General features: G+C 42.9%; 1 protein-coding gene across 1 annotated transcript in view; it reads left to right on the plus strand.

The window, feature by feature from the left end:
- The first annotated feature begins 314 nt into the window (after window positions 1-314).
- The window catches only part of LOC127034164 (galanin receptor type 1-like), a 47,323-nt gene continuing 27,029 nt past the window's right edge, over window positions 315-20,608 (plus strand). Inside the window, exons 1-2 of the mRNA XM_050922736.1 lie at window positions 315-1,016; window positions 2,804-2,869. Coding sequence (XP_050778693.1) covers window positions 315-1,016; window positions 2,804-2,869 — 768 coding nt within the window. The remainder of the gene's footprint in view (window positions 1,017-2,803; window positions 2,870-20,608) is intronic.

Raw genomic sequence — 20,608 nt, forward strand, 5'->3', positions numbered from 1 at the left:
CTGCCTCTGGCACATCACCGCCAGCTGCTGCTGCTGAGGCCCCTGCACTGTCAACAGCAACCAGGAGCTGGGTCAGAGCCTGAACCGAGCCCCAGAGAAGAAGCCCCCAGGAGCCCAAACGCTGCAACTGGAGGAATCTGCATTCTCTTCAGCCCCTGAGGAAAGCGTCCAGGCAGACACCCCTGGAGGAGGGAGCTCTTTGAAGCAGGGCCACTGAGCACCAAATAACTCAGACTGCCACTGTGGGCACCAGGAGTGGTCCCTAGCAGGCACCCCGGAGGAGCCAGTCTCTCCCCTGTACCTACCCTGGCTCCATGGAGGAGGAGGCGGCTGTACTGTCTCCCAGGGCTAACAGCACTGAGTGTAGCATGGGGGCTAACTGGACAGGCTCCCCAGTGTGTTGGCTGCAAGTGTCTGGGGGCGGCCCAGAGGTAGTGATTGTGCCTGTGCTCTTCGGGCTGATCTTCCTGCTGGGCATGGTGGGGAACACGCTGGTGTTAGTGGTGCTGGGGCGAATCCGATCTGGGGGACGCCCTTCACGCAGCGCCACCAACATCTTCATCCTCAACTTGAGCATCGCTGATTTCTCATTCCTGCTCTTCTGCATCCCCTTCCAAGCCACGATCTACTCCCTGCCAGAGTGGGTCTTCGGCGCCTTCTTCTGCAAGTGGGTTCATTACTTGGCCATGGCCACCATGCTCGTCAGCATCTTCACTCTGGTGGCCATGTCTGTGGACAGATACATCGCTGTGGTGCATGCCAAGCGCTCGCCCTGCATCCGTAGCAAACGCAATGCCTCCCTGGGTGTGGGCATCATCTGGCTGCTGTCGCTGCTCATTGCCATCCCCGTGGCCCAGCACCAGGCCCTCATGAGCGGCCACCATCAAGCACCCAACAGTTCCTTCTGCTGGGAGCAGTGGGCTGATGATTCAGCTGCCAAGCAAACCTACAAGGTGGCCATCCTGGTGGTGGGGTACCTGCTGCCCCTGGTGCTCATTACCTGCTGCTATGCCAAGGTGAGTGAAAGGAGAGGAGAGGGAGGTGAGTGGCAGTCTTATAAGGGGTTCCAAAATTGCCAGTTTCCCTTACTTCTGACACCAAGACTAAGGATCAATCCATCCACCCCATATTCCCGACAGATGGAAATAACCTCCACCTCTCCTTGTTCCTTTCCTAAACTGAGGATACCAATTCCACACCAGGTTTGGAGGGGGTGAAAAGAGGGGAGTGGGCAAAACTGGGGTAACATAACAGATCTCCCAATATTTATTTGCCTATTCCCTCCCCAGGATTGATGGGTGAGGGGATTGGAACAATCCCCCCATATGCCTTCTCCAGGATTGATGGAGACTCATCCCTTACCAGCCACCCCAACTCCAGTGCTGATTCTTGTAGCTTTACAATCGTTCTCCTACTTCTGTAAAATGTTCCTCCCTGTGTTGCTGGGTGAGACCCTCAAGAAAAGGGAAATACTGTTAAGAGACTTTTTCTCAGACCATTAAGCTACAGTATTAGGTAACGCTTCCAGTAAAAGCAACTTAAGTTGATGTCCTTTTAAGATTAACTGAATATTCTACCAGCATAACAAATCTTCTTTTAAAATGCTTGAAATTTCAGTAATAGGATTTACATTAGAAAGAGGCACTTAACTCTTCTACTGTGTTTATACTGAAATCTCTAATCTCTGTCCCTAATATACAAACATCTTTCAATAAAGTGCTTTGCTTCCCCTATGGTAGCTTAAATTGATGCTGGTTTTTTTCCAGTTCATTGCTTATGTTGTGTGTACTGGCAAATGGCATGTGAACGACATTTAATAGATGGATTTTCTTATAAATAATTGATTTAGGTACGTTAGTCTCCTGGCTCCAATAGCCAGAGTATAATAATTGCCTGGTTACAGCATTGCTGTAATTGTGTTTTAAAAGGTTAATTTAAATTCTGTTAGAGCACTGAATGGAAATTATCTTCTTAATAGTTTGTTGTTTTGTTTTGTTTTTTAATAGTCCTACATCTCTTTGAAGTCAGAACCTACAGGTATGTCTACACTTAGAATGCTACAGCTGCAGTAGCACTTCAGTGTAGACTCTACCTACGCCAGCAAGAGGGGTTCTCCCCTCAGCGTAGATAATCCAGCTATCCAAGAAACAATAGCGAGGTCAATGGATGAATTCTTCCATCAGCCTAGCACTGTCTGCCTGGGGACTTAAAATGGCTTAACAACGCAGCTCAGAGGTGTGGATTTTTCACACCCCTGAAACTGACCTTATTTTCTAGTGTAGACCAGACCTAGTTAAGTAACTTTAAATTCAAGTTACCACTTCAGAGTGCCCAGTTAACAGTTATGCAGTAAGTGCCCTATACTGACTGGATACAGAACTGACAGTGGGGTACTGACCATGTTACATCTTGATGGGATGTATACACATAGTTGAGTTAACCTGATCCAAAGTCCATTGAAGCTGATGGAAACACTGCCATGAACTTCAACAAGCTTTGGATCAGGCTGTTTACGTATAATGAGCAACTCCTTGTCCAAACTTAGCTTTTTTCCATAAATTTCCCCAGGAAACAAGCTTTTAGAAGAAACAGTAAGGGTTAAAATCTGGAGCTGAAAATTTCAAAATGTATTTAATAAAGCACTGAAGTAGACTTTCATTGAAATCTAACATCTTTACAAATCAGTTCTTTTCATTCTTAAATGTTTCTACAAGCTGCAAGTCCATATACAAACACACAGAGCATGTAATAGCATTTGTGAATGTGGTGTCTACCGCTGAATAGTTTATTATTACTTTTTTAGGTTTTATATCATCTTCATAAAAAAGTGAAGAACATTTCCAAGAAGTCGGAGAGATCAAAGAAAAAGGTAAAATAAAAACACTTTGTGGAAGCAATTAATTATAAACTTTACTTCTATCATACTCTGAATACAGTGTAATACATAGGACAGATCTTTAAACTGACTAATGGCTCTATATGCTATACCTGTGATTAGACTGGGGCAGTCCAGGAGCACAAGTGAGAATAGACTGGAAGGGGCAGGAGCAGAGAAGATCAGAGCTCCACCCACCAGAGTGACACTGTCAGCATTTCTGTAGGTGAATGGGAAACTCAGCCCCCTGACTGCTGGGCTATAGGTAGTAGCAGGAGTCAAGCTCTTGTTATTTGCTGGGAAGCTGAAAGGAGAAATGAAGGTGGGGGGGCACATCCTTCCCTTAGGTCCTTGGAGAGGATTGCAAGGAGCAGCAGAGTTGCAACTCTAACAGGACTCTCCTCTCTCTTTCCTTCTGAATTCACTGGTGTTGCAGGCTTCATTCTCCTGTCAGAAAGCTGAGGATGGAGTGGCTGGGCAATCCATTCTGCTTGGAGGAGCATTCCCATATTGATAATTATATTAAGTATAACCCCCTACAGGATATATCCCCAAAAACTAGGTGGGAGGCCTTTACATCAGAATAAGGGGACACATTAGCTCATAAGAAAAAAGGACATAAGCAAAAACAGACTTTTAGGAGCAAATTTATAGTTTGCAGAAGCAATATTATTTGACTAATAATGCAGATTTATTCCAAGAGATGAATAATGCAAAAAAATGGATTTAGAAGCACTGACAACAGGGAAGAAAAACAGACAGCTCTCTTATTTGCCAACCAAAGGCTTTATGAATAAGGGAACAAATCTGGCAGATTACTAATCAGATTGGTTTCCAACAGAAGATCCAGAACAGCCTTAAGGACAAAAAATGGAATACTCAAAAAAAACAAGGGTTATTAACAAAGTGCTAGTGGAATATTCCCAAGAGAGAAATACTAGCAAATATGCAAACATGGAAGAACTGGGAGCATGTATTGCAGAATTTTAAAATGCCCAGAATGACACATAATGAAAGAGTAGTACTACATGACCCAACAACACAGGAAGAAATAAAGATGGGGGGAAAATCAGGGGAGAAATCGATTCACACTGAATTCTATAAACTGTTTATAACACAGGTAACTCCATTGTTAGCAAATGTATTTCAGTCTTCCTGGGCAACAGAGTGCTTACCAAAGACTTTCTATCAAGCACATATAGTTTTGATAGCTAAACAAAATAAGAAGTTATCAGTTCAAGCATTTTACAGACCCATTTCTTTAAACATAGGTAGTACTATTTTAACTAAAATATTAGCATCCAGATTAGAGACAATAATGCCTAAATTAGTACACCAAAGCAAGACTGCCTTTATAAAAAAGGAATAAGCCCCTTAAATAACATAGAAAATTCCTGTATGTGATATAGCGTTTCAAGAGTGCTAATAAAGATGCCTGCATTCTAACTACGGATGCAGAAAAAGGCTTTTATCTAGGTAGAACACCCTTTTTTTGTTTCGAAATATGGTTTTGGCAAACACTTTCAGAAGTGGATTGAAATCTACAAAAATCCTATAGCATGTATTTGGGGAAATATCAAACAGGTTGCATTGATACCATTCTACAGAGAAACAAGACAAGGGTATCCTTTATCAGTCTGCATTGAAGACATTCAGGCAATCAGTGTTCTGGGAACAGAAAACAAAATTTCATTATGCTGATGACCTTATGCTTTTTATATGAGGTATAAATAAAAGTTGGCTAGTATCACAAGAAATAATCAAAGCTTTTGGTTAGGGATCAGTATACAGACTAAACTACTCCAAATCAGATACTATTCCTGGGCTTCAGAAGATACCCAATAAATGATAAATCCCCACAGAAAAGTAGTGGGTGATACATTAATGACTAAATATGTAATTTTAATCACCTTAAGTGGAGTGCGGGGGGTATTAAATCAAATATTGAGTCATTAATGTAAATTATTTAAAAAGACCTAGAAAGGTAGGCATTACCATTGACTTTGACGGGTAGAACTCTGTATTTTAAATGAATGTCCTGCCCAGGGTCTTGTCTCTTTTTTCCCCTTGGTTCCCTTTACACATCCCAAAAATTTAGTCAGGAAATTAAAAAAAATACCTATTCAAAGATTCCTGTGGTCAAACTGGAAACCAAGAATCAAAACAGATTGGCTGGAACGTCCTTGGTGCTACCAGGCTTCAAGAGATATTATAGCACACACTAGACTGATACAGGAAGGGATTTCACAGAGAAAATCCACCAGGAATACAGATAGAACAGAAAATGGCAAAACCCAGTCTCACACAATTGTGTGCTGGACTCTTTTCCCAAAATTCTAGCACCCATGAAATATCACTCACTACTTAAAAGTGCACTGACTAATTGGGCATATGTAAGGCACTTGACCAAACAAAAATACCAAAAACAAAGTATAGAGCTTTCAAAGCCACACTGAATAAGGAAAATTTTAGATTTTGGGGCAAATATCCCTATAATAAATGAAAGGATTTCTTTATAGATGGTCAACCCTTAAAACAAACAGATGTTGTTGATATATTTTTTGAAAAAAGAATGTGCAATCTGAATGTGCTTACACAGAGTGCTTACTTTATTAAACACTTTTAGAGAAGAAAGGAATCAACAAAATTATCTGGATTAGAAATAAATTTATATACAAGCTTAAAGTCTCCGCAATCAAGATTATGTCTACACCAGGGTTTTCTCAACCTTTGAGTCATGCCCCACCTTAGCTTTTTTTTTCCTTTTTTTTTTAAATGTAGAGTCCCTCCCTTATGAAAGCCTACAATTGATCAGCTCTGTTCTCCTCTCAGAGTTACAAGAAAGAGGCAGCCACAGGCTGCGTGTTAAGACTCCGTGGGATACACGCTGGGAGCCCTGGTCCACTTGATTCTTGTTTTCTCTGCTTACGTCTTATCGGTTTTCTCATATTCTTTTCAATTCAGATTGAATAAAGAGGCCCCTTTTGGGACCTAAGAAAGGTTCCTCCATCCACAGATCCAGAGGAAGCCTAATGAGAAGCCGCAAAAAGCTTCCCAGCGTAGGACTGAAATGGCGCTCCAGCTCTCTCACCGGAAGAAAATCTACAGTAGTACCATCCAGAATTACAGAGCCAGGACCTCATCCTGAACAGAAGGCTTAATGGGGCAGCCTACACAGGGCCTGCTTTAGGCCGATTCGGCCGATTCCCCGGAATCGGGCCTGCGCCTAAGAGGGCCCCGCGCGTTAAGCGCCTTTTAAATTTTTTTTGCTTACCCCGGCTGCGGTCTGCTCCGGGGTCTTCCAGGGCCCTGCTCCCCTGACCAAAGCGCCAGTGGGAGTGCGGCTGCCCCACAGCCCAGCTCTCCCAGCTGGAGCCCCGGCCGGAGCACGGCAAGCCCCGCAGCCCCGCTCTCCCGGCTGGAGCCCCGGCCGGAGCGGGGCAAGCCGCCCTGCAACCCCGCTCTCCCGGCCGGAGCCCCGGCCAGAGCAGGGCAAGCCGCCCCGCGGCCCCGGCCAGAGCCTCGGCCGGAGCGGGGCGAGCCCCGCCACGGCCCCTGCTAGAGCCCCCGCCAGAGCGTGGCAAGCCACCTGGCAACGCCGCTTTCCCGGCCGGAGCAGGGCAAGCCGCACCGCGGCCCCGCTCTCCCGGCTGGAGCCCAAGCCCTACCTGCAGCCCTGCTCTCCTGGCTGGAGCTCTGGGCCCTTTCAATACCCCCAAAGCCCTGGGATAGCAGGGGGCTCCGGGGGCTATTTAAAGGGCCCGGATCTCCAGCTGCCTCTGCCACCCCATCCTTTAAATAGCCCCCGAAGCCCCCCCACTCCCATGTATCCTCCAGGGCTCCCACGGCTATTTAAAAGGTCCGGGGAGGTAGAAGCAGGGGAGCCACAGGCCCTTTAAATAACCCCCAGAGCCCTGGGATAGCGGGAGCCTTGGGGGCTATTTAAAGGACGAGGGCTCCAGCTGCCTCTGCTGCACCCCCTGCCCTGCTCACACCAGCCCTGCCCCCCCCCGCCTGCAGCCAGCTCTGCACCCCATGCCCACAGCCAGCCCCTGCCAAACCCCCTGCCCTGTCTCCAGCCAACCCCTGCCACACACCTCTGTGGCCCTGCCCAAAGCCAGCCAGCCCCACACACAGCCTTGCCCGCACCAGCCCTGCACACCCTGCCCACACCCAGCTCCGCACCTTCTGCCCTGTCTCCAGCCAATCCCTGCTGCACCCCCCTGCCTGAAGCCAGCCAGTTCCGCACTCCTCTGTCTCCAGCCCTCTCAACCCCTGCTGCATCCCCCTGCGGCCCTGCCTGAAGCCAGCCCACCCCACACACCCCTGTCTCCAGCCAGCCCTGCACCCATTGCCCTGCCTGCAGCTAGACCCTACCTCCAGTCAGCCCCTGCCCTGCCTCGAACCAGCCCCATGTCCACTGCTGCCCTGCAGTTCCCAGGGCAGTAACCCTGGACACCTGCTTCAATGAAGGGGCAGGAAGCAGCTGGGACCCACACATGTGCACACCCCCAGGGAGTGGCAGGGACCCACACATGTGAAATGGCGATCATTAATAAGCAATCAACAGCATATATGATGCAATGTACATAATATATAATTGTATTATTTATATAGTTATGGAAAGTAAATAATACATGGAAGAAACAAAAGGCTTTTTTTTTTTTTTCAGTCATCCCTGCCAGGGCCCCGCCGAAAATGTTCGAATTGGGCCCCGCACTTCCTAAAGCCGGCCCTGTCCCTTATAATAGAGAGAAGAATATTGCTACCTGGTGTTGCTAGTGCATTTGTTCAGGAGATAATGGGAAAAATATTCAAAATGCAAGTCAAACAGTTCTATAAAAGCACCATTTACCTGAATTAGTGCTGTCAATATCAGTGAGTGAGAGATCTGAGTGTGTGGCATTGCAACCTGGCCCTTGGTCCTCCCACACTTTTACTACAATTACTAAATTATTAGAAGGCTCACCTGGGCCCCCCTAGATTAAAGTTTGATGCACCTCTGGTAGAGAACTTCTGGTCTGGAAGAATATATACAGAATTATGTTTTTAAAGGACAAACAGCATAAAATATTAAGTAATGGAGTGCAGACTGTAGAAATGAAATAGGAAAAGAATGGAATGAGATAATACTGATGGTTCTAATGCTAATCACATAGTAGCAAGTTCAGTATTTTTTAGTTTACAGAACCTATGTTCCTCCAACTCTGTATAATCAAATAAATAATATTTTCCCAGATAGCTGTATGAAATGCAAAGCAGCCAGGCAGTCTTTCATACATTTATGTGATTGCTAGATGGGGAAAAAATTTGGAAATATCCTAAAATAAATAAATGAATGAATTAGAAATAGAATGCAAACAGGACTTAAAGATAAATGTATTGGAAGTTGGCCTATTAAAAAGATTCAATGCAGGAATAAGGAAGCTACTCCAATTCTTGCTGTTTATAGCAACAAAAAAATAAATACAAATGGCAATCTTTAATTTGTAGACCAAGGCAATGATTCTTACTATAGATCACTGGAAAGAATTATTAACAGAATATCTTCTAATGGACTACAACAAATTTTGTGAGAACAGTGCCAGATAAACTCACCAAAAATGGATAAAAAATAATAGTGTATTTTGCACAGGACCACAATACAATTGAGATCCTGAAATCATGGAGATGCTTTGACATAGCCACAGTTATCCTGTGCTTACAGGATAGTCAAGAAGAATATGCATAGAAGATAATTATTGAATTACATCCCTTGACCTCCTTTCATTCTTGTTTCTTGAGACTTTCTCAGTCCATCCTATCACGCAGAAAACATTCAGCTTCCCCCCAAAAAACAAAGTTAATGGTTACATATACAAATATACCATGTTACAGATGGGTTTAAATGATTTTGGGGAAAAAAGGAAGTGTTAATGATATAACAAGATATGGTCAATATACAATATGTTGCTTAACACTGTTAATTCTGTGTTAAGATGTGCACCTATATGGGGCAACACAATGTAATTGTAATGTCTTATCGCTAATGACCCAAAATATCAAAGTCTTACATCACCCTACCCCCACCTCCCAAAAGGCCTGTTAGACTGACCTTTGAGTTCTTCGTACTGTAGGGTTTTGTGAAATTCATTACCTTTGCCTGCCTAGGTACAGGGGGTATATCCAGATTACAAGTAGCAGCAGGGTTTGAATGGGTGCTTCAAGTGAAATATTTTTGTCTTTTTGTGTTAGCGGAAATATTTCAATAAATGTAAGATCTGTGTGTAAGAACATCCAAATATCCCCTTTACTTTTGGTCTTGCACTTTGGTTTTAAATACAAATACATGGTTTCAAAAGTTGGTTGGCACTTTTATCCATCTGCCAACCAAATTTGTCAAGATTATCCCTGCTTAAATTGTCTGTAGTAATAAGTGAGATTGCTTGTCCTTACTGCAGAGAATATTAAACCTGGATTTTTCATTCTAGTGTTATAAAATGTTCCTTGATAAGAAGAAATCCATATTTAACTGAGCTATGGCATTTTTAGGGTTTAATCTTGTATGGATGGTATTCAATGGCAAAAAACAGTGGTGTAGGATCAGATCCAGTGATGCAGGATCAGATCTACTTGATATAAAGTTTGTAACTTTTTAAATGAATCAGATTTATTCTATCACATCTATCAATGCCTAGATAAGCTTAATTTAAACACAGGAGTAAATGGGAGAAACTCTTCTAGCTGGTGCTGGTACTAGCAGTTCATATCTACTGTGTCAGTCACTGGAGATCATATATTGGTAAAGTGAGTACACTATACCCTGATGAGGAGCATGAAATGAGGTGGTATTGGATTGGCAGCAGATGAAAAGTACTGATGCCTTGATTTGCCCCACTTAGCAGGTAGGCGGTGTATATTGGACCAGATCTAGTTTCTGGGTAACCTTCAGAATCAGTGCTAGGTTGGGGTATATTGTCTTGGTCCCATTTGCATATGACCAAAGTCTGGACCATTGTAGCAAATCTGGAATCTGATCAAATGTTGATGCAGAAATGAAAAATACTAAAACATGTAAGGCGACCAGATGCTCAGCTAATTCTGGTTTGTAAACTTCTGTTTGCAAACATTCTTCTCAAAATTCTCAGTAATCTAATCCGAAGAAATTAACATATGTATTTTCCGTTGTTAATTAATATTTTAGGGGCATACAGATTGTTATATGAAAGCAGAGCACTGACACACACCTCAGATTGCATCTGTGACCAGTGCAGATGCTTCCAAAGGCATAAACTTCCATAGCACACTTAAGTATGCAATGCAATAACTTCTTCCTCACCGGCACTTATTTCACAATTAATCCTTTAAAGCACAAGGATAAATATCTTTGTAATTTTATCTTACACTAACTAGTCCAGATGCTGTTCTTATTCTTGTAGGTGTCTAGCCCTATTCATTTTTCAAAAAATTCACTGAACCCGTGAAACTCCAAATTACTGAAAAGAGAATTAATTCACTATAGTTCTACTGAGTTAGTTATTGTTATAATCAGTTTACTTCCACCTCTGTCCATTCATCATACTCATAGTTTTCTTTCAACTTCTGATTTGTGCAGTATCCTATTTCAAACATTTGCAACTGTTTTCAGAGAAATAAAGGTTTGGGGAGTAACTACATTTAAGGACTAAATTCAGATCCCAGTCATAGCACTATAATTATGGTAAAATTTTCAGATTTATAACTTAGACTTACTTTATAAACTTCCCCTCCCTTGAACAATTTAGCCATTTCTACCTATGTAAGGAGCTTTATGTTGGTATGACCAGGGGCAGCTCTAGGGATTTTGCCGCCCCAAGCACGGCAGGCAGGCTGCCTCTGGCGGTTTGCCTGCGGAGGGTCCGCTGGTCCCGCGACTTCGGTGGACATGCCGCAGGCAGGCCTGCGGGAGGTCCACCGAAGCTGTGGGACCAGCGGACCCTCCGCAGGCAAACTGACAGAGGCAGCCTGCCTGCCGCCCTCGCGGCGCTGGCAGAGCGCCCCCTGTGGCTTGCCACCCAAAGCACGCACTTGGCATGCTGAGGCCTGGAGCCGCCCCTGGGTATGACTCCATTAACATCAGTGACTCTAAACTAGTGTGAAATCAGAACTCTGCCCTTGCACTGTTTTTATACTGGAGTGGGAGACCTAAGAACCCAGAAAAGTTGCATTGGTGGCATTCCTCCCTCTGAGTAGGAACTGAACCAATGCACTGGTATGGCTATAGGGGTAATTTGCTACCTAAAAATGCCCACTTCTTCATGAAACAAACATTGAGATCCTGTTTACTAGGGTCACTAAAGAGCACATGGCACTCAGCCAAAGAAGCGTTAACATGTATGTCGTGGCCAAAAGCCCATTCGGATAGCGACATGCTGTTTGTCACTAAAGTATCCCAGCCATTTCAATTGAATAGCTTCCTGCCCCAAACTGTCTGACCCGTTAGGTGGTTGCAGTGCAGTGCTGTGGATTTCTCTGTATTATGTGCACTAAGTTAAATACTCTGGGATTCACCAGCCTGAAAGTTGCTTTTGATGTTATGAATACAGCAATCGTGTTTAAGAGTCTCAGGCAACAAAAATCAGGCAATTCAGAGGCAAGAATGAACCATTGTTCAGTCTGCACTTGCTACGTAATATTCCAGTGTGTGTAGCAGAGTATACGGAATTATTCTGTACAGTGATTCTGGAGCTAATCTAAAGTCCACTATCTACACCATTTTTTGAATCCGTGTGTGCTCCCAGTAGTCATTACTTTATTGATCTTACCTAACCCTGCCTCAAATGAATCTCTGCTGAAATGTTCACCCATGCTTAAATATTTATCCATGTGTATCTCAGCTACTCTGTCTGGGGAATTGCTACAGGAGACCGGACCAGATCCATAACTTTATGAGGAGCTCACTGGAACTTAATGATTTTGTTACCTATTTTGAATAACTCAAGGCATTTCACTGTAAGTTATACAACAGGGGTCGGCAACCTTTCAGAAGTGATGTGCCGAGTCTTCATTTATTCACTCTAATTTAAGGTTTCGTGTGCCAGTAATACATTTTAACATTTTAGAAGGTCTCTTTCTGTAAGTCTATAATATATAACTAAACTATTGTTGTATGTAAAGTAAATAAGGTTTTTAAAATGTTTAAGAAGCTTCATTTAAAATTAAATAAAAATGCAGAGCCCTCTGGACCTCTGACCAGGACCCGGGCAGTGTGAGTGCCACTGTGTTCGGCATGCGTGCCATAGGTTGCCTACTCCTGTTATAGAAGATGCTAAGAAAATCAAATTAGGGTATTTTAACAAGATGTTCTTCCGTCTCTTTGTACTTCTAGTACTTTCCACCACAATATTCTCTCTATAGCCAGTAATGCAGGCATTATTGTCCAATTTATTAGCTCACTACAAGTTACTGTTATCAGAATGCAGAGACTATAACCTAAGCTAAATTGCTGCAGCTATAGCAGTGAATACTGTGGCAGTATTAGAATCAAGCAAAAGCAGTTCTCCAAACATCTGTTTAAATTGTTGGCAATAGGAAGCATTTGCTGTTTTAAAAAAACCTTCACATTTATCTCTTTCAGGCTTTGTAAGCTTCATATTTTACTTGGTTTCATATACTTGTGTTTCATATCCTGGTGTGGATTCAAAGAGGCTCTTGCCTGCTCAGCTGGAACTTGTCAAGTACAATCAGTGAGGTGTAGAGAAGCCAGTGAAAAGAATGACACTGCTTTCCAGCAGTGGCACCATCTAGCCCCTTTCTGAGGGAAAGTCGACAGGTTCAGAGGAGCATGTGTTTCAGACAGAGACATCCCTTAGGGGAGGATCTATTAATGGAGATTCTCTATGTCCTAGTAAGGAGGAGATGATGGAAGATGATAAAATATGGGTAGGATCTGATGAGAAACAGTCAAATGAAAGGTTTCAGAGTAGTAGCCATGTTAGTCTGTATCCGCAAAAAGAACAGGAGTACTTGTGGCACCTTAGAGACTAACAAATTTATTTCAGCATGAGCTTTCGTGGGCTACAGCCCACTTCTTTGGATGCATAGAATGGAACACACAGACAGAAGATATGTATAAATATCTGTATGTATAAATATCTTCTGTCTGTGTGTTCCATTCTATGCATCCGAAGAAGTGAGCTGTAGCGCACGAAAGCTTATGCTCAAATAAATTTGTTAGTCTCTAAGGTACCACAAGTACTCCTGTTCTTTTAGTCAAATGAAAGAGTCCCATTCAGTTAAATCATGTAATGGCAGACAGCTAAAAAGTGACATGCTTATATACAAATGCTAGAAGTCTAAATAATAAGATGGGTGAACTAGAGTGCCTCGTATTAAATGAGGATATTGATATAATAGGCATCACAGAAACTTGGTGAAACGAGGATAATCAATGGGACAAAGTAGTACAAGGGTACAAAATATATTGAAAGGACAGAACAGGTCGTGCTGGTGGGAGAGTGGCACTATATGTGAAAGAAAGTATAGAATCAAATAAAGTAAAAATCTTAAATTAACCAAACTGTACCATAGAAACTTTATGGATAGTAATTCCATGGTCTAATAAAAAGAATATAGCAGTAGGGATATATTACCGAACACCTGACCAGGATGTGAATGTCCAGTGGCAGGGGTTGAACATTACAGGGGACACTTCAGAGGTGCTTGAGGACTAGGGCACAAGAAGTGTTAACTTGCAAGGCAAAGGAAGGGCTGGCAGACCCCTGAGAAGATTATTTAGGTGGCTAACAGATTGAAAGTGTCAGGGAACTGACACCCAGTTAAGCACCAGCAAGTCTCTCTCTCACTATGGTGTGTGCGCGGGGGGATGAGAGTGGAAACAGTGACACACAGTCCTGGGCACCTTGAGAAAGTGTCAAAAAGTGATCACCCATTTTTATGCTCTTAGTACTTAACATGAAATCAGACTTACGCTTCAATGTGAGTCCAGTCTTGTGGTGTGACACCTTTTACTTGCTCGTTTTGCCACTCTTCACTCAGCAAGTGCTCTCACATCTCCCTTCTTTTCACACGCAGGATTGGATTGTCATTTTCTTTCCCGGTTTGATTCAGCCATTTCTCTTATCCCCTTATAAGCAGTCTCTACTAGGCAATTCTCTCAGGCATTCTCAATTCCTGCATGTTCTTTCAAAATGTATTTAAAACATGTAGAGTGTCAGCCACTGGCACAATAGGTATTGCAAAGAACACTTCATAACAGGCCTTGATAGAAATTGAATTACTTCTTGTAGTTTTTATTAAACTAGCTTCCCTCTTATATAACGAATTGGTCTGGTAGAGCGACAAGTGGATTTATTACAAAGCTAGTCTTAGCAAAAAAAAAAAAAAAAAAAGCAACAACTCTAAAAAATGAACAGCTTTCACTTTACTATTTTGTTTCAGGCTGTCTGCAAAAAGCCTCTTGCTGCATGTCTGAAAGTCTAAGTATAATTGGAAGCTGCAGAACCTTTAGTTCTATAAAATATGCTTATAATTTCACAGTGATCAAAGCCTAATTGCCTTGGTTTATCAAATGTAAAATTAGCATAAAAACATGGTCTCTTTGAATGAGGTGACAATTTTATGTACATATTACTAGACTTGATTTGCATCTTCCGTTAGCACACTGAGATGGAAAACAAAGTGCAGGCATCTTAACTCCATGGTTAGTGGTTCAACCAACACTCTCAACTCCCTTCTGCCTTGCTGCCTCACTACCATAATTTCAGCCAATAGTAGCTAGAGTGGTTTTGCTCAATGTTTTTTCCTCCCTTGTGCAGAACCAGCAAAAATAAAATAAAATAAATAATTTTAAAAATCCAGCCTTCCCTTTTGATTTTGTGGGAAAATAAAGGGTTGGCTTTGTGAACCTTTACTCATGCAAGTCTCACAAAGCTCAGTGAGTCTAGATATGAGTAAGGGCATCAGGATCAGGCCTAAAACCTTGCAATACTTACTAGGACAAAACTTCACCTGAATCACTGTTTAAAACAAAACTCACTGCTAAGTGTCAAATTCAAATAGTTTACCTAAATAAGATATTTAACACTGTTAATCTTATAAATGTTTTGGACTGTGGATTCCATATGTAATATTCTTTCAGATTAGGAACACACTGAGGGCAGGATACAGCCAACACACCATAAAAGCACACTAAGGAAGATAAGCATAAGGGATGTAAGGCGAGAAGTGGGTGCCGAGGGACACCACTCAGAGCACTGACCAATGGAACTCCAGCAGTTGCTGCCAAGAGCTCAGTGCTGGGTCAGAGACTCCTTTCCAGGCTTTTCAGGGGCATTATCTAGCACCCTGAAAATATCTACAGCTGTCGGTGACCTAAGTGGAATTTGTGTCCATCATCCCTGAAAAGAAGGCAAGGAGAACAAGGAGAAGAGGCTTATGGGGGATAGCTGCCTCCATTTCTAACAAAGGATCTGCCCCCTGATTTGACTTAAGTTCATGTGCATGAATGTGTGCAAGAGGGGAACGCTTCAAAGCTACCCAAAAACTGGGTCCTGTGTTATTAAACTTGGGTCTGTATCCAAACCACCTGAAAGATCAGAAGGGAGTTGAGATTTGGCTTAAGATCTAAGCTGGGCCTCACCAGTCAAATTCAGATCAATATCTAAATGCGGATGGAGCAAATGTACACAAATCAAAATGGGAGAATGTGTTTGATCTGGGGTAATTGTTAATAGAGACATTAAACAACTGATAAAATGGTTGTTCATAACATGCTGCTTATTTTCTTCAAATAGGCAAGTGAATACTTGACTTTCTTAATTTTTTTTTACACCAACTTGATAAACACCCTTCTTATGTAATATTGGATTTAAGTTGATATCAGTTGTGAAGCACAATAATAGTGCTGGACACTTATAACAGTGCAGACCAGCCTTTTCCCTCCACTATCACTTAAACGATGCAGATTGTTGTACCAGTATATATCAGTGTCCTTTAGAAAAATTCTGCTTTTCTCTTTAGAAACTTTCTGGCAGAGTCAATATTTCTAAATGTTTGTTGCTCATCCCACATACGCTGTCTCTTTCTGCTCTAGAGATTCTACATCTGCTGTTTTGCCACCTTTCCTGAGTTCTTCCTCCATTACTTTGTCTTGTGTTCTCCACACACAATGTGGAGTCCCGTGGTTTTCTTGTGTCTGCTCCTTCACAGCTGCTCTTTGAATTGATTCTCTTCTTTGACATCTTGCCTATTATGTGCAATCTGCATCACAGCGGAGGAATAGTACCTGATACTCATGCAAAGCTGTGCAGTGGCAAATGTGCATTAGTTATATAGTTAAGGTTTATTTTTAGATTCATTGAGATCATTTGAAAACTAAAACTGAAAGTGCTGTGTACTTGAGGGCAGCTTTGATGCAATCCCTCTCTGTCTCCAGATTTATGCTTTATTTGCCTCATTGAAGGGTCTCTGATGTATACTGTTCATACTGCATTTTTGTCAACTTCTAACATTCAAAAGAGCTAGAATCATTTATTTCAATGTACTAGAGAGCTATCCATAATATGAAGTACTCTGAATAACAAATAGATCTTTATTGTACAAAGCTTGTTCATCATCCTCTATTCCGTTTAGCTTCCAAAATGATTAGTGCATGCTCCCACTCATCAAATCATGAAGTAATTGAGACAAGAGTTTTGAAATGTAATATTTGTGAGCACTCTTTCAATTCACTATGATGTTCAGGGTGTACAGCTGAAGGCAAACTGTTTACTAGAACACCTTGAATCAAACATACTGAGATTGAGCTGGGTGGGAAGGCCTATGGAAAGCATGCAAATCAGCAAAAGAGAAATGAAGATTGTGCTGAGTGTCCCTATCAGTTATCTACTAGTAGTGAGAGGAAAGGCAAGGTTAAAAACAAAGGGTGAGGAGCAGAAACTATTACTAGGTTTAGCTGTTAAAAAACAAACCAACCCCAAACGTGACCTCACGTTCTCAGAGTGGGCAATGCCTGGATTGGGCATGCCACAGAGAGCACTGGGCTTCCCATTCAGAGCTGTAACCTGTCTTCCAGGTGGAGCCAGCAGCAACAAGAGGTTCCTTTTTAACAATTCAACACGAAACCAGCTCGAGCCCCCACCCAGTGGCTTGGGCTTGTGATCCCCTGGGCACCTCTAAGAGGCAATACTTCCCCTCTCACGAGCACAGAGTCTGAGTTTAGCAAAAAATGTTTAATAAAAGGAGGGAAGTAACTCAGCATTAGTTTGGGAGAACACCACAAACAGGGTTCATAAACATGAACCATGAGCAAAAGACCCAAATCCAAGTAAGTTGGGTAGTGTCCTTTTCCCATCAGGTTCTTAAGTACAGCAACCCAAAAGTCCCTTTAATGTGCCCATCCCTTCTCTGCATCCCACTCACAGTTGCTCTCCTTGGTCAGTGCGGAGCCAGAGTTCTGAGGTGCAGCTGCAGAGTTCACCTCTCACCCTGAGAGGTAAGGATGTACCTTACATGCTGCGCTGCTCAGGCACTCACTCGCTGCCCCTCTCTGCCAGCCAGTCACCACACCTCTCTGCTCTGGCTCTCTCCGCCAGATACCCTGCTGGCAAATTGCCACACCTCTCCATCAGCCACCGTGCTGGCCGCTTGCTGAGATGTCTTCAGGGCCCACCACTTAACACAGCTCTCAGATTTCAGCTCATGGCTGGTGCACACTGGGCAGTCTCTTGCATCAGAGACACCGTCGCACAGCAGGTCTAATACTTAGACCTAGGTATCAGTTATTTCAGCTCTGTGGGGTGTAACAAGACTCTCAGTGGAATCTAAATTAACTCTCTTATTACACAGTGGAGAGAGAAAGGGTCAAGTGGTGCCTATGACCCTTGAGCACCACCAGGTATGAGTACTATCCCCACCATCTCTCTCTACTCACTGGGCTTTGTAACCCATGTCCCCTGCCTAGCCAATGTCATTTAGTTGAGGGTGAGTGCCTCCATAGGGCTATGCCAAGTACAGTTCTGCTGCCTCAATTCACACAACAAGGATAACAACCCTTTATTACTCCTGCCCCAATAACAAGAAGACTGGGGATCTAACACCAGCCACAAGTGATCATTTGGGCAAGCTATCCTATCATGCTGAGCACCTAGACAGGGTGGGTGTGCCTATGCAAACAAGATCAGCTCCTGAAGTCCTCCTCCACAGCTCATCACTAGATGTCAGCGGAGAACTCATGGACTCTGCTTACATCCTCCCCTAAGCCAAGAATTTGTCATCCTGACAAATCACACTCCATATTATACCAAATTCATTAGTTCCCCCAAAGAGCCTCAGGAAACCCACTATGGCTTTCACAACCTGTGAGTTAAGTGTATTGGTTCTTCACTAGTCACCCCAGGTGCATCATAAATTAACCGGCTTACTGGCCTTATAACCCTGTCCCGCCTACTGAGAGAATGAAACAAACTAAAACTAATTCAGGGAATGCTGCACTGAATTACCACTGACTCTTTACAAAAGCAACGAATGCAATTGGTGCTACCAGAGTACAGAGTAAGGAGCCCTGGCCATGAGGGTCCTGCATGATGATTTTGGACATCTAGGAATGGAGTGGACCCTGGAACTTATTCCTAGTAGGTCCTGTTTGCTCCGGATGAGACATAAAACTGGGCTATTCGGCTATCCTATTTACAGTATTTCTATAGCCCCCATTAGCATAGTAGTCAAGAGCCTCACAATCTTTAACACATTAAACTCACAACCGCCCTGTGAGGTAGAGCAGTGCTACTACTCCTATTTTGCTGATGGGGAACAGAGAATAAGTAACTTGTGTAAATTCATATAGGAAATAGGGGGCAGAGCAGGGAACTGAACCTAGGTCTCCAAAGTCCCAGGCTAGTTTGCTAATCAGTGGATCATGCCTTCCTCTATTCACATTGTTGAAGAGCAAATACCCATTTTGCATATGTACTTGCAATGATCATGTACCATGTTAGGTATACATTTTTGAAAATTATGTCCTTCATAATCAGAACCTTTGGACTACAGATCAGTACTGTAACCTCATCATAGCAAGATTAAAGCTAATGTTAAAAAAATTATATAGTACACAGGTTAAGAAAAGAGCATCTGTACATCTGGGGTATAGTGCTTAAATTATCCACAAATACAAAGTTTATTTTAAAGTTATAAGATGCATATAGTGCATAATCAGCAATAATCCAAATTTCGGTGAATAAATTGAAGAATACAGTTTAGATATTAGCATCCAAATATTCAGGTACATCACTCATGAAAAGTTATACAGAGAGTTGGTTGTAGAAAGCAAATATAGCAATGAGTGAAGATTGTCCCTCAGTAATTGAGAATATAGGGTAGGTTTTTCATTTAGAAAATACATTCCCTCAGAAAAGTATTTCAGTTACTTTCCCACTGGGCTTCTCATCAGCACTTCAGCTCATCCCTCCTCGTATTGCTGATGTCCAGTGACATGTTCTATGTAGATGTTCCTCGACTACCTGATAGTGTCTGACACCATGACTTGCCACATCAGTCGAACGTAGCACTGACCAATTCCGCATTCTCTCCACACTCCCTCATTACTGGGGTCCCATGTGCCCAGGGCTCTGACAATCAGCACGTGTCTGAATCTGGTAACCCTGAGCTCTCAAGGTTTTGGCCATAGAGGGTATTTCTCCACCTTTTAAGCCTGGGCGTTGCAGAAGACCAGGGTCCTGTTCTCAGAGGCACTGTAACATCTACTGTCATGATCTTCTTCTGGTCCTCGTTAGTGATGACAATGTCCGATCACAGATGGCTGTCGGTTCTGGGGATGGTGGGATGGCTCTGACTAGGCGATCTTGGATGGCTAGTCTTTCCCCAAAAGACAAGCAACTTTCTCCACTTCAGCAAACTGTGCAGAGTCCCAGCACGGCCAGACTTTAGAGCTGTGCAAGGTAACTCACCCTTAGAATCTATCTTCAAGAGAGCTTGAGTGTCTCTCTGGGGAAGGGAAAGCAATAAAGAGGGACTTAGAATCCAGTTAAGAAAAGCCGTTTTATGTTTGTCAGTACAGTCGTACCAGAGGGCACTGGTATTATCCTTTCAAAGTAATAGCAAGTTTGGATAATACCACGTTGTTGTGTATGGTATGTATAGGAACTCCCCCATTTACACAATTCTTTGTGTAAGTGAAGCAGTTCCACTTCATTATTTCCATTTATCTAACTGGATTTAGTATTTTGTTTAAACTGGTCACCAGAGCTGTAAATGCTCTACACATCTTACTGCTATTAAATCTACATTTTTCTTCATCAGTTTTAATTAGATTCCTTTCACAACAGTCTGGACTGACATTGTTCAAATATTTATCTCCAATTATCCATCCACCAAAACAAGTTCTTTGGGAATTCACTTTATTTGCCTGACCCTATAATTGAAGGACTGCTCTCGAATTCAAGACAGTTGTCAGGTTATGATTATGTTGGAATTTCATTCATATCGTGATTCCACCACGATTTCAACAGCTTCCACCCCACCATCAACCTCAGCCTGGACCAATCTACACGGGAGGTCCACTTCCTAGACACCACGGTGCAAATAAGTGATGGTCACATTAACAGCACCCTATACCGAAAACCTACTGACCGCTATGCCTAGCTTCATGCCTCCAGCTTCCATCCCGGCACGCCACACGATCCATTGTCTACAGCCAAGCACTGAGGTACAACCGTATCTGCTCTAACCCCTCAGACA

Source organism: Gopherus flavomarginatus, chromosome 14, assembly GCF_025201925.1.
Source record: "Gopherus flavomarginatus isolate rGopFla2 chromosome 14, rGopFla2.mat.asm, whole genome shotgun sequence".
NCBI lineage: Eukaryota > Metazoa > Chordata > Testudines > Testudinidae > Gopherus > Gopherus flavomarginatus.